Raw genomic sequence first — 13,136 nt, 5'->3', positions numbered from 1 at the left:
TATATATATCCCTATTCTATCAGAAGCTAAATAAAGCCACTAGACTTTCTTAGCATAAAAGCTTTCTCATTTAAAAATTATGAATAATAAAAAACTGTAGTCCATTGAAAACACCACAGCTAACAAAAATCATTAAAGCTACAGAAAGCATCCCAGCTTTCCTCATGTTATTACTATAAATCAACATATTTATTTAGCATGGTTCACTAAATGGATTGGCTACAGGAGGTTCATTATGATCCTCTTCCATTAGAATACCTAGTCGGTGAAAAAGTTTAAAAGTGTTTTGCCAGAAAGTAAGAAGTTCTTAATTAAAATTTTTTTTAGTGATTTCTAACTTCTATCGCACTCTCACCACAAGCAACCAAAAGACATGTCTTTACTCTACATGCACTTTAGTTGATGTACATGAAGCTCTATTTCCACAAAGAAGTGCTGGGAAGTTACCATGAACTTACAGAAAGTCTAACAGTGGTGAAATGTACCGTATTTGTCTGTGTGCCTCCCTGCCAGATCCTTCACGCTGGTGCATGCCACAATCACACTATTCTTTATGAGTGGCAACACAAGATGAAAGGAACTTTGGTAGAGATGGTGACAAGAAATGTGATATTTTTATGGGCTTCTATGGCCTAGTGGGTAAGGAATTGAGCTGCCAACCCAAAGGCAGGTGGTAGAATCCACCAAATGTTCAGTAGGACAAAGATGGGCAATCTCTCTTGGGAATGATGGCCTCTGAAAACCCACTGGAGGGTCAGCTATGAGTCAGTTGGTTCTGAATTGATAGAACATAACAACAAGAACAAGAAAAATCTTCAAGAGGGAACCGGATAGGTTTAAAAGAAAGAATGCAATAATTCCCACTCGAATATGACTTCATGGGTACTTTCAGGGAGAAGGCTTCACTTTTATTGTTCAAAAAGACCAATCTTGATGACTAAACAAGAATTCCTATCAGCTCTTCTGGTCTGCTGATACCATTTGGGTAATTCAGGGTGATCCTATGAGATCCTGCTAGTAACTGGCTTATACAGAGGAGGACATGAAGACTAATTAAAAAATGCCCAAAGAAATTGGCCTCAGTAAGCTACATCTACACTGTGCAAAAAGTTGAAGATGTATGAGAAGTGAAAACCTACATAAAAGCTTTTGTTGTACATTAAAAAACCCCACAGATAACTTAAATGACAACATATTTGTATTAGAGTCTGTGTTTCCTGAAAGTTTTGAAGAAATTCTGAAGTTGTATGTGAGGTAAGAGTACTCAAAGTGTTTTAAAAACTTAGTACACCTGAATTTCCTTGTTGGACATTTAAAACTTTCATTGCCATGTGAAAAATACTACTGAGTCTCTCCCTACATGTTACCTCATCATACTTAATATTCCAATGTAGTATTCCAACTAACTGATGTCAATTCCAGAAGACCAAGCTGAGGAATGAGGAGTAAGGATGAGCCATGATACAGCATGACTGTCCATAAAATGAGGGACTCTAATGTATAAATGGAAGCAATCCTTCTATGCCTTTGGAGATAATGTAAAATTGTAAACATTTTGTCAAGACACAGCAGAAAAGGTAAAGAAAAATGGCCTGTGCATACCACCTCATGGAGAAGTCTAAAATAAAGCCCTGAATTTTGCCCTGCTTCATTTTTTTTTCTCACCAGTAAGTCCCATGATGGGTGTTGCAGATGGATTTATAACATATCATACTCTGGAGTGTAAGTAACAGTATTCTATTGTTTGTTTGAGGAACTACCACATAACCACAGGAGAAGAATTTAAGATTTTGGTGGCAAAAGGATCCTGCAACAGTGACTCTGTGAGTCAGAAACTGAATTCTTCCTTTAGATCATACAAGGAGTATTACAACTATCTAGCACATTTTCTGGTGTTCCCATTGACATGGTGAGGGTAGGTCAATGCAGAGGAAGAGAAAAGGAGTAGAGGGAACAAGTGTAAGGGTCTGGTAACACTCCAACATGACATTTGCACTATAGTCCAGCTTCGCCAGGCCTGGAAGAACTTCGTAACAATGACAACTGAGGCCTGGGCAAGGTTTCTCATATTCAAAGGTTCTTAACTTTTCCTCAAGAAATGTCTTCTGGAGCCACAAGATAAAGCCAAGGAGGTCAGTATAGCTGATCACTGACTTCAATCCCCTCTGCTCGGAGCAGTTAACGAACGAGCTAGATGCTGAAAGGCTTCTTATTACTGAGAATGTCCGCTATCATCTCAACTCACCGACAGGTGCATATTTTTGTGATGATTCCCTGGTTCCTCTTAGGTCACTACCACCATTGGCAGAACTTGCAATAATAAAGCTAAGGTTTCAAATTGGAAAATGGTACAAAGTGTCTGTTTTAGAGAACACAAAGTAAGAGTATGGGCAGGCAAGCAAAGTAGCTTTTATAAACAGTTGTAGGTGAGGTGAAATGCTCAGAATTTAAAAATCACTAAATCCTATGCCTGGATGCTTAGCTTCAATATGGCGGGTAATTGTTTAGTTAATTCTGATGAGTTGTGTTTTTCTTTTCTTTTTTTATTAATTTCAATGAACATTTACAGAGATTGTGGATTTCCATTCATTCATTGTTGCACTTTTCTCCCCTCCCACCCCACCCCCACACCCAATTCCCTCTTCTTTAAAAGCAAAAGTAAAACTCTTTCATTGGTATACAATCCCCCAGTTGTGTTTTTCTTATACACATTTTTCTCAGTCTATTCACAACTGACAATTATCTTCCAGCACCAAGCATAACTTATGTCTACACAAGAACATGAAAAGGGAATCTCTCTTATGATATTATTAACACTAATAAAACGTGTACTTTCTCCATTTAAGTCTTCATTTGAAGGTGAATACAGACTTTACCTTTAACATCACTACCCAAAAACAAAAGGCATAAAAATCTCTCTTGTGAAGGTATCAGAGATACATTTGTTTTTTTGGAGAAAAAAAAAGTAAAAATTAACCGTGAAGGGAAAACTTCCACAAACATAATTCTTGACTTAGAAAGGAAACAATCTAAAAAGAAAAATTCCATCCATTTAAACTCAAGTCCCATCTGTCCCTGAGGCAAAGACAAATCATTTTCTGATGTGAAAGTCAGGAGCAGGGATAATCATACACTATCCTCATGGGAAAACCAGTGAGCTATAAATAACTCTCGTGAAATAACCCTTAAAGGACCAGAATCCTCATGGTGCATCAATAAAAATGTAACAAGTGACTTTGCTTAAGGTCTCTTAATTCAAGTTCACAAGGAAACTGGTGCTAAAAAATTCCCCATGATAACCACATAGATCTTAAATATCTTCTAACCCTAAGAGTAACTTAGCTTCCTAAGCATCCTCTAGATAAGTAGGCATCACATGTATTGTTTTATACTCAGCTACTGTTGCTACGGGAGTCCCTGGCTGGCACAAACTTTTAACTGAAAGACTGACAGCTTGAATCTATGCAGACAAACTGTGGAAGAAAATGCTGGTGAGTGAATACTGAAAGATCACATCCAATGAAAACTCAACAGAGCAGGTTTATTAGGAAACACAGGGGCCCTACTGAGTCAAACGTGACTCAATGGCAAGCGGTTTGGCTTAACGTCTCTATTAAATATCAGTTGTTTCATTCATTCACACACACACACACACACACACACACACACACACACAAAGGGACGAGATGAGAGATGAGGTAGTTTCAGAGTCAAGAAAAAGCAAGGATTTATTTTTGAAGCATGAATTCTTTGAGGCAACTTTATTTTTAATCCTGGATCTTAAATTATAAACCAGTTGCCTGGAATAAATTCCAGTTCATGGAGAATGATGCTCTATAGGGGTGGTTGATTTTTTTGAATCTTGAGAGAAAACAAAACAAAACAAACAAAAATAAACCTACAAAGTTTTTTCCAAGGTGTTTTATTCTTTTATTTGTGTGACAGTTTAAAAACATATTGCATTTTCATTCAGTTATTCATGACTTCTGTTTCTTAACATTAACTAATATAGATTCATGTAATTAATAACAATGCCTAAGAGAGATGGGCAATCTCTTCTCATGTCTTTTGCTCTGACAACCTGCTAGAAGGTCAGATATGAGTTGATTCCAATGGCACAGCAATGATTTTCTTTTTTCTTTTTTATCCAATCCTTACTGTATTTCACTTTTCTCTTCACTCAATTTACCTGTTAATTTTTGCTCCTCACTTTGGATGAACTCAAACAACTGTTGTTTTAGTTATCAGCTGAGTACATTAATAATAACATTGAAATGTCCATACACTTAGTGGGCTAACTGTATTCCATTAACTATATTTCACTGTGTTGAGAAGCCTTGGGTTTTTCAAGTAACTATCTCTTTATAAACAAAAGCAACATAAGGTAGATATCACAGAAGCTTTCACTCTGTTTTCTAAAGAAGCAGCAGCTAGAAAAACAGCATCCTGGATGCTCAAGTTCCAGATAATCTTGAGTTATCAACTTACTTTGGAACATGCAGTGGCAGTTAAGAAGAACCCCAAATATTAAGACCACATCAAAATCCACTTACCAGGTTGGAGATAATACTCTGGTCTGTCTGTATTGTGAATAATGATGTATCCTGGGGCTGAAAATTGGGCAGAAAATAGAAGATCAAAAATTACTTAATCTTCTAGCTAATTTGTTAAAAAGAAAATGGGTAGAAACCCACGTTGTGGTCAAAGACTTCCACTAGTAGCTAACTACTAGTAGGACTGGTTTTACTAGTCATGGACAATGAATGAGGATGACCAAAGAAGAATCAATGCCTTTTATTTGGGTGTTAGACAATATTGCACACTCTACAGAGTACAAAAAGTCTGTCCCAGAGGAAGTACAAAGCAAGTGCTCCTTTGAGGCAAGGACGATGACATTTTCTCTCACATATTTTGGGCATCTTGTCAGAGGAGGCTAGTCCTTGACAAAAGATATCATGTTGGGAAATATTAGGAAAAAGAAGACCTTCAACAAGATGGGCTTATACAGTGATTATAACAATATGGTACAGGATGTAAGAAATCATGAGGACAGCAAGGAGAGGGCAAGACTGAGTTCCGTTGTTCACAGGGTAGCTATAACTCATAGTTGATTGAAGAGTATGCAATATCCAACAACAACGGTAAAGTTCAACAGGATAGCAAAAACAACAAATGTTGGTGAGGTTGTGGAGAGACTGAAACTCTTACTCACTGCTGGTGGGAATGTAAAATGGTACGGCCACTATGGAAAGTGGCCAGATTCTTTCTCAAACCGTTGTAAATAGAAATAGCATTTGACCCAGAAATTCCACTACTGGGAATATACCCTAAAGAAACTAGAGCCAAGTCTCAAAGAGAAGTATGCACACCCATGTTTATTGCTGTATTACTCACAAAAGCAAAGAGATGCAAGCGGCTCAACTGCCCATCAGTAAACGAATGCATAGAAAAACTATGGTGCATTCACATAATGCAATATTACACAGCACTGGAAAACAATGGACTTGTAAAACATTACACAACGTGGGGGAGCCGGAGGACATAATGCTGAGTGAAACATCTCAGTCACAAACAGATAATCAATGCATAACATTACTGTTATAAAATAGGATAGAGATAGGAGTAAGGGGACTGAGGAGAGAAAACAAAAAGAGTGGATAGATAACGAACATTGCATTAGATCAGAAGAGGGGAAAAACTGTCTGAAAGTAATATATGATTATGCATTGTATGTATGAGAACAATATAGAACAAGGGGTGCATTGCGGGGTAGATTGGGGAGGGGAAGAAAATGTTCAACAATGAAAAACAAAATAAATATTATGAAAAATGAAAATATAAAACAAATATTTTTGGGAAAAATCCACAGTACATAACAACAACACAGCCACAGAGTATACAGCTTATGCTAGGGCACTGAGCTAAAGGGCTCTACATATATCATCTCATTTAATCTTCACAATAACCCTAGAATACCAGTATGGACTCCATTACACAATCTTTTAGTCATGGGGTCAAGATGTTTGCTATATCTTACTTATTATGCCACACCAGTGAGCCATACTTGTTTTTTGTGTTTGTTTTCTTTTTAATTCCATCATTCTCAGCATAGGATCCTTGCCAGAAAATTGACTTCTTACCTGAGTAAATCCATTAAATGAACCACCAGAGGCCTAAACAAAAATGGAAATCAATCAGAGTGTGTTATTTCCCCCCCCCCAATCACTTTTATATAGTAAGTAAATGTCCATTAGACAAGTTAGAAAGTAGAGATCACCACACATTTAAAATAATACAAAAGTTGCCACAAGCAGACGGGCTTAGGAAAGGCAAAAAGTCACTGTATTATTAGAAATAGGCTGACCAAGGGTGAAGGAAAAAAAAGGAAGATTATTTTACAATTAATTATTGCTGTTCTACGGTTCAGGGCAATCCAAAGCCCACTTTGTAAAGAACACGATGACGATGCTAGAGAACAGTCATGAGTGGTTCCAATAGGTCTTTTTCCCTCAGGCTCATGAGAGAACCCAGAAGCTTTCCCAGTGTTTCTACTTTACATCATTACAAAGCAGCACAGTAAAAGTACGATGCCACGGGTCGAGTGAGTCTCACAGAAACATTTCATGGGGTTTGTGTGGATGTCTGGAGTGGAACATCTAGAAGAACAGTAAAGTATTCTGTCCTGCTCTTGGTTAAGTATATTTTTATTGTCTGAACTGTAAAAAATGAAAGCAGGAAGAATCAATTCAACAATAACAGGGTAAAATATTCTCATAATCATTCCTTTTTTTTTTTTGGTCAATCTATTTGTTTTAGGTTTGCACAAATCTCAAGAGGTACATGCCATTCCTAAGGGGATCAGGCAGGCCTCCGAGAAAATAGGTCATGGAGAATGAAGTGTGAGAGTATGTGAGAGACATTAGGAAAAACAGAACCTACACAGTCTGGCTAATCTACGCTACGGACTGGGGTAAGTACCTCTTCTTTATGCGTCTCTATTTCTTGGTACAACAATCCATATCTCTGGTTAGCAATTTCATCTTCAGACAAATCTGAGTTGTTGGTGTCATTGTCTCTGGGACTAGAGGGATTCTCAGGACTAGTACTGCTGCACAAACTCCCCTGAACCAGCTGCCTAGCTATCTCTCCACTCTGTTCCCAGCAGTCAGCAGTGGCTTGTTTCCCATGCACAACTGATATTAAGCCCACCTCCAGCTCTTCCTGGATTTCCACTAGGTCTAATTGCTCCCTGTAGCTATTTAAATTTCCTGTCTCTGTAATGGGCCAGTGGTTAATAGTATCTGGGCAACTGGCAAATCCACTTGTTTGGCCGTCTGGTAGACCAGAAAATCTAAATATATCTTTATTATTCACTGCTGAGTCCAAGCTTTGCTGCCAGATTTGACCTGGATTTGTTCCCCAAAAGTCTGTCTCTGCCATTCCTGGCCATGTACTGGTCTGACTATAGGTTTCAGCCTCTGTACCTTCTGACCACTCTATTAATGTGTCTTCGGACTTAGACAGACACCAATCTCGTCTGTTCACATTAGTTTCAAGGGAAGAATTAAGGTCGATCTCAGACTGAGCTGCCACTTCACATCTTGTTGATAAAACAACAGCCTGCTTTTCCTCCCTGCCACCTGTAGGAGCTGGTAATGCAGCCTCACGCTGAATTCCCTCAGCATCCACACTGCACCGTGCTGTGATGTGTGCTGTATCATGGTTAGAAGGGGCTATTAAATTTTCCTTTATATCTTTTCTATCTAAAGCCCGTCCCTCAGGGCCGACATTTTCAATATCAGGGACAGAGTCAGACTGGGGAGGCTGATTCAAGGTATCTGTGTGACTGACAGGTTCAGCTCCAGAGTCCTCTGTCATTTCACAATTCTTTATTACTACTGGAAGCCCACTGTCTAGACCTTGGCCTCTGCTATTTTCCATTATTTTTAAAGTCCTTTGGTCTTGCTTTTCTATTGTCTCAAGAAGATCTATGGCCCTCTTTTCTCTACTTCCATAAGCTTCCTCCTCCAATTCCTCTGTCCTTTCTAAGGCCATGGCATCAATCCTTGTAATGTCTACCTTTTCACATGTCTCCACACCTGCCCACACAGAATCTTCTCTCTTCTGTTTCTCTTCCTCTCTGTCTCCCTTTGGCACTTCTTCCTCTTTTTCTTTCTCTGGGCCACTGGTTTCTCTTGACATCTCTGAGCCAAGTAAAGGCTCAGGCAGCTGCTCCAACTCCACACAAGCATCTGTGGCAAATCCAGCGTCAGACTCGAGCTTTGGAGGCAGCTGCTGAGGTCCTCCTGGAGGGGCTGGCCCTGAAACACACTCCCCCTGCTCAGCCTCAGCGGGCCAGTTAGCGGAAGAGAGGTCTCCAATGGACAAGCCCACGCTTGGATCTACTTCCGAGAGACACGTTGCATCTTCCTGAGAGCCATGTGGGGTCATTTCCTGGCTGACACTGTCTGCGCTAGCATCAGGGCCCCAAGTAAGTGGAGCTAGGTGAATTTGAGATCTTTGAATTTCTTCGGCCAACCCACTGTCTGGAGTTTCCTCCATGATCAGGTTACACAGGGAAAGACTTTTTGAAGAGTCAGTCTTTAGAGTATGCAGAAGAGCAAAGGAAAAAAAAATAAAAACAAACATAAGATGAAACAGATCATGGTAAGACTGTATGAGAAACATAAAACTCTTTAGCAGGACAGCTCTAGTAAAAAATTAGAAAGTGCGCAAATTAAGTGGCTTAAGGTTAAGTCTATAATGAGCAATGCTATGAGAAACAGCTTATTCTAGATAATGTATCAAGTATACAAGAAACATTAACTACAAAAACAATCCAGAATTTTCTGGAAATTTACCTACCGGTTGTACCAAATCAGTGCTTGTCTGTAGGGTTTAATAAAAAGAAAGAAAAAATAAAAGAGAGAAAAATGAACCAGCACATTAAAATCCCTTGCCATCCAGCGTGAACATTCTGCTGAAGGTTGAGCTTTTACTAATTTAGGACTAAATGTAGAGCCCAAGAACTCATTCTGTAATAGGAACACATTTGTATCAACACTGTTCAAGACTCTTGTGGAACAGGAACAAATGAAGCACAGAGAAAACCCTCTGTCATTTGCCAGCACCAGCAAGGATATCTTATGGTTAGTATATAAGTTTTCTTTAGCAAACTTAAATGCAAAGTGGTTTAAATAAGTCTAAGAGCATCAGACAATCACAAAATTACACAGTATACACTCTGATACAAAGTCTGAATAAATTCTTCACAGGACTCCTTTTCCGCTTGCTTCTGTCCTTGAAGCAAGAGTTTGGAGGGAGAATCACCTGACTGAAAACTCTTACTGCCTAGAGGTGACCCTGGTGGTTTACCCCCAACCCAGAGGCTATTTTCTGCACACAGGAAAAAAATACTGGTAAAATGAGAGGATTAAGAACTGTGAATGATTATCTTCAGAGAGCCATCATTTGCAATCATGTTACTATAAACAGCCCTAGCAAGTCTGTCCTTAAAAACAGTCTAAGGTCTCTTAAATGATGATGTTACCCTCACTACCATTCCACAGTTAGGAAAGGAAAAAATATTAAATATTAAAGGTAAAAGGGAGCTCTGGTGGCCTGGTGATAAGGATCTGTACTGCCATCCCAAGGGTGCATTGGTTCAAATCCACTGGCCGCTCTGTAGGAGAAGGATGGGCAATCTTCCCCAGTGAGATTTACAGCCTTGAAAAAGCCACTAGTGGATCAGCTACGGGTTGGTTCCAACTGGATGGCACTTAGCAACAACAATAACAATGGATATTAGCATCATTCCCGTAATCTCCAAGAAATTGTAGCATTAAAGCTGAATAATGGCCTACACATATCTTTTGTGAATATAAAGGTAAATACAACTTACTATAAACAATATCACATAGTCACAGACTTTGTCAACCAAACTGAGCGCTTTTCTTGATGTTCCCAGGATACTAATAGTAAAATATAAACTTATTCCCATGAAGGGAAGGGGACCATTTACTTTTCTGTTTTAAGGGGAGAGAGTAGCAATGATACTTCTAAAACCCAGGTTCATGAATAACTAGATACTAAGCTTTCCTGTTGTATACCACTAAGGAAAAAGAAAAGATCGCACAAGTTGAGTCCTCAAAGGCCACAAATCAGGTCTTTTTTAAAACTGCAGTCAAAGATCTGGCTCCAAGGCCCCTGTGGGCCATCTCCTAATTTCATATGCCACCAAGCTATTTCTATTTCTTCCTCAAACCTAAATGCTAGAAGTATTCAACTTGCATAAGAAATTAGCTGAATAAATAACATTAATAACACCTTTCTTTTTGATACATCATGCTGCTTTACAAATATTACTTTAATTCTCAATCAACCCTACGAGATAGATGTCATCTCATTTATTTTTTTTTTTAGATAAAATTCAAAGCCTAGAGAAGTTTTGAAATTGCTCAAAGACGAGGTTACAAATCCAGGACTGCCAAGCTGTAAGGCTTAACGTCTAATTAATGAAAGTTATTATGAGTAATGAAAAAACTGTTTTATGCGCACGGCTGTTCATCTTTATACTGTTTACTTCCCCATTTTCATAAAAAGAACATATGCAAATGGTCTTCAGTGCAAATACTTCTGGTAGCCACCAGGCAACAAGTGTAAAGGGCCACAACACTAAGTGACCATGCAGAAATCTACTCCATTAGCTCTCTTCATTGTTCCTGTTTGTAACAATATTCTCAAAGGCTGGGAATTTGCAGGAGCCAGAAGGTTTTTCTAAAGAACTACTTTATCATTAAAGATCAAACAAGGGTTATTACATTTCTAAAGACCTAGAAACATGAAAATGTATATAATGTCCTTACCGTCCAAAGGTCCCAGGGCAATGTCTGAAAAAAAATCCAAAAAAATTGTTGAGTATTCAAACTCTAAATACACACATATATTAAGAAATGTGTCCAAGTACTAAGGCCTAGAATATCTTTTAAAAATGCAGACCTTATGTATTGTCAACGCTACACACACACACACACACACACGATGAGCAAGGATCATAAGGACTTATTTTAACTAGTTGAACAATAAATATATGCCAGAAAAATAGTTACTTAATACGCCAACACATATTCTATAGGATGGAGCTTAACTAATTGGTAATCACACACAATCGAAGGGTGATCCTTAAGATAGACAGACAACTTGCACTTACTAATGGCATTTTATTTATAAAGGTTATAGATCCTGGAGAGTGAATCTAAATGGTACGCACGGCTTCCACCATGCATGGGAAGACTGGGGGCAACTTTTCACTCTTAATTACTTTGTGATTAAGGACTGCTGCTGAAGTAGTAGGTGTATCCTCGTGACTAGAAGAGATTTATGCTACACACTTGTTGACTTGCTAAATGGGAACAGAAATCTATACACTCTGGTGTTCCCTTCTAATACACATGACTATTAAAAAGATTTCCAGATCAGCACATCTCTTCTTACTTGGATTCTGTAGGACAGAATACAGTCCCTGAAGTTCTGACTGTAACTACCCATCTGATGTAGGTTGCCCTGAATCTTTGCAGAGCTTGACAGTCCCCTGTCTAGCACTCATTCATAAATGACTAAGATGGGAGTGAATGGTGTCACTGAAAGTCACACTTTTATATAGTAATTTCTTTGGCATTATTACTCATTTTATGATCCACCAGGTGACTGATGTTATCTTTGCTTCGTATTTACACTGAGTAAAGGAAAGAATTAGTTCAGCATTCCTCAAGCTGAAAGAATCAAAAACACAATTTCAAACCATGAGTCGTTATACAGAAGGATGCTGCAGACAAAACTGTGAACAAAGAAGATGAAATAAATGCACTAAGTCATTGCACCAGAAAAGACTAACAGAAACAGTTCAAGATATAGCACGTGATCAGGAACCAATGGTGATGAAGGCAGAAGTTCAAACTGCACTTGAGGCATTGGAAAAAAATAATTAAAAGCACCAGGAATTGATGTGATACCAATTAAAGTGTTTTCAACAAGGAGATGTAGACTTAGATGAGCTCACCAGTCTACGCCAAAAATAAGGAAGACAGATACCTAGTCAACTGACTGGAAGAGATCAGCACAGGTTCCCATTCCAAAGAAAGCCAACAGAATATGGAAATTATCAAACAATATTGTGTTGTTGTTGCTGTTATGTGCTGTCGAGTTATCTACATCTCACAGTGAGCCTATGAACAACAGCTCGGAACACTGCCCTATCCTGAGCCAATCTCACAGTCTCTGACACACATGTCTTCGTTTCCACAATCACTGTGTCAAGCTATCTCACTTAGGGTTTTCCTCTCCTCCACCCTTCTAAGCTTGATGTCCTTGTGAAAGGACTGGTCTTTCTTGGAAATGTACCCAAAGTATGTTAGATGGAGCTTCAAAATCCTTGCATCCAAGGAGCAATCTGGCAAGTAAAATCTTGTTGAAGATCATCTATAAATGGCTGAAACAGTATATTGACAGAGAAAACAAATGATACTGGAGACATTGAAAAGAACTGATGTTGATAATATCTTCTTTTCCAATCTAGGCGGAATCAGACTCTACATTTTTGGAAGGAATCATTGGAGCAGCTCAATATCAGCAGTCAAAACAAGGCTATGTGCAGACTGTGGTATAGATAATCAATTACTCATGTGCAAGTTCAAATTGAAGCTGAAGAAAATGAAAAGAAGTCCATGAGAACTAAAATATGATCTTGAGTCTATTCCTTCTGAATTTAAAAATCACCTTCAGAATAGGCTTGACATTGAACACCCATGACTGAAGAGTAGATGGCATCAAGGATATCAATGATAAAGAAAGCAAAATGACAAAGGAGGAAGAAAAAGAAATGAATGTCAGAAGATATCTTGATAATTGTACTAGAGAATAAAGAAGCCAAAACAAATGCAAGATATATTGATGTACTGAACAGAAGATTTCAAAGGGTTTCTCAAGAAATCAAAATATTATAATGCAATGTGTAGAAACTGCAGAAACTTAGATTTAGAGAATAAAAAAGGAAAGATCTCTCTTGGCAATTCTCAAGCTAAAAGAATCAAAACACAAGTTCAACCCTCAAGCTGTAATATTTTGAAGAGGCAGGGCAA

General features: G+C 38.4%; 1 protein-coding gene across 2 annotated transcripts in view; it reads right to left on the bottom strand.

Moving 5' to 3' along the window:
* Positions 1-13,136, bottom strand: part of AMPH (amphiphysin) — a 340,422-nt gene that overhangs the window by 41,139 nt on the left and 286,147 nt on the right. For both annotated transcript variants that reach the window (XM_006887583.1, XM_006887584.1), the window contains exons 13-16: positions 10,866-10,889; positions 8,866-8,889; positions 6,141-6,173; positions 4,554-4,610 (exon numbers count right to left, since the gene is read on the bottom strand). In XM_006887583.1, the coding sequence (XP_006887645.1) occupies positions 4,554-4,610; positions 6,141-6,173; positions 8,866-8,889; positions 10,866-10,889 (138 nt within the window). The remainder of the gene's footprint in view (positions 1-4,553; positions 4,611-6,140; positions 6,174-8,865; positions 8,890-10,865; positions 10,890-13,136) is intronic.

The sequence above is a fragment of the Elephantulus edwardii genome, unplaced genomic scaffold, assembly GCF_000299155.1.
Source record: "Elephantulus edwardii isolate Elephantulus edwardi_28Jun2011 unplaced genomic scaffold, EleEdw1.0 scaffold00059, whole genome shotgun sequence".
NCBI lineage: Eukaryota > Metazoa > Chordata > Mammalia > Macroscelidea > Macroscelididae > Elephantulus > Elephantulus edwardii.
Note: the sequence above shows the minus strand (reverse complement) of the source record. Positions and strands in the feature narration are given on the sequence as shown.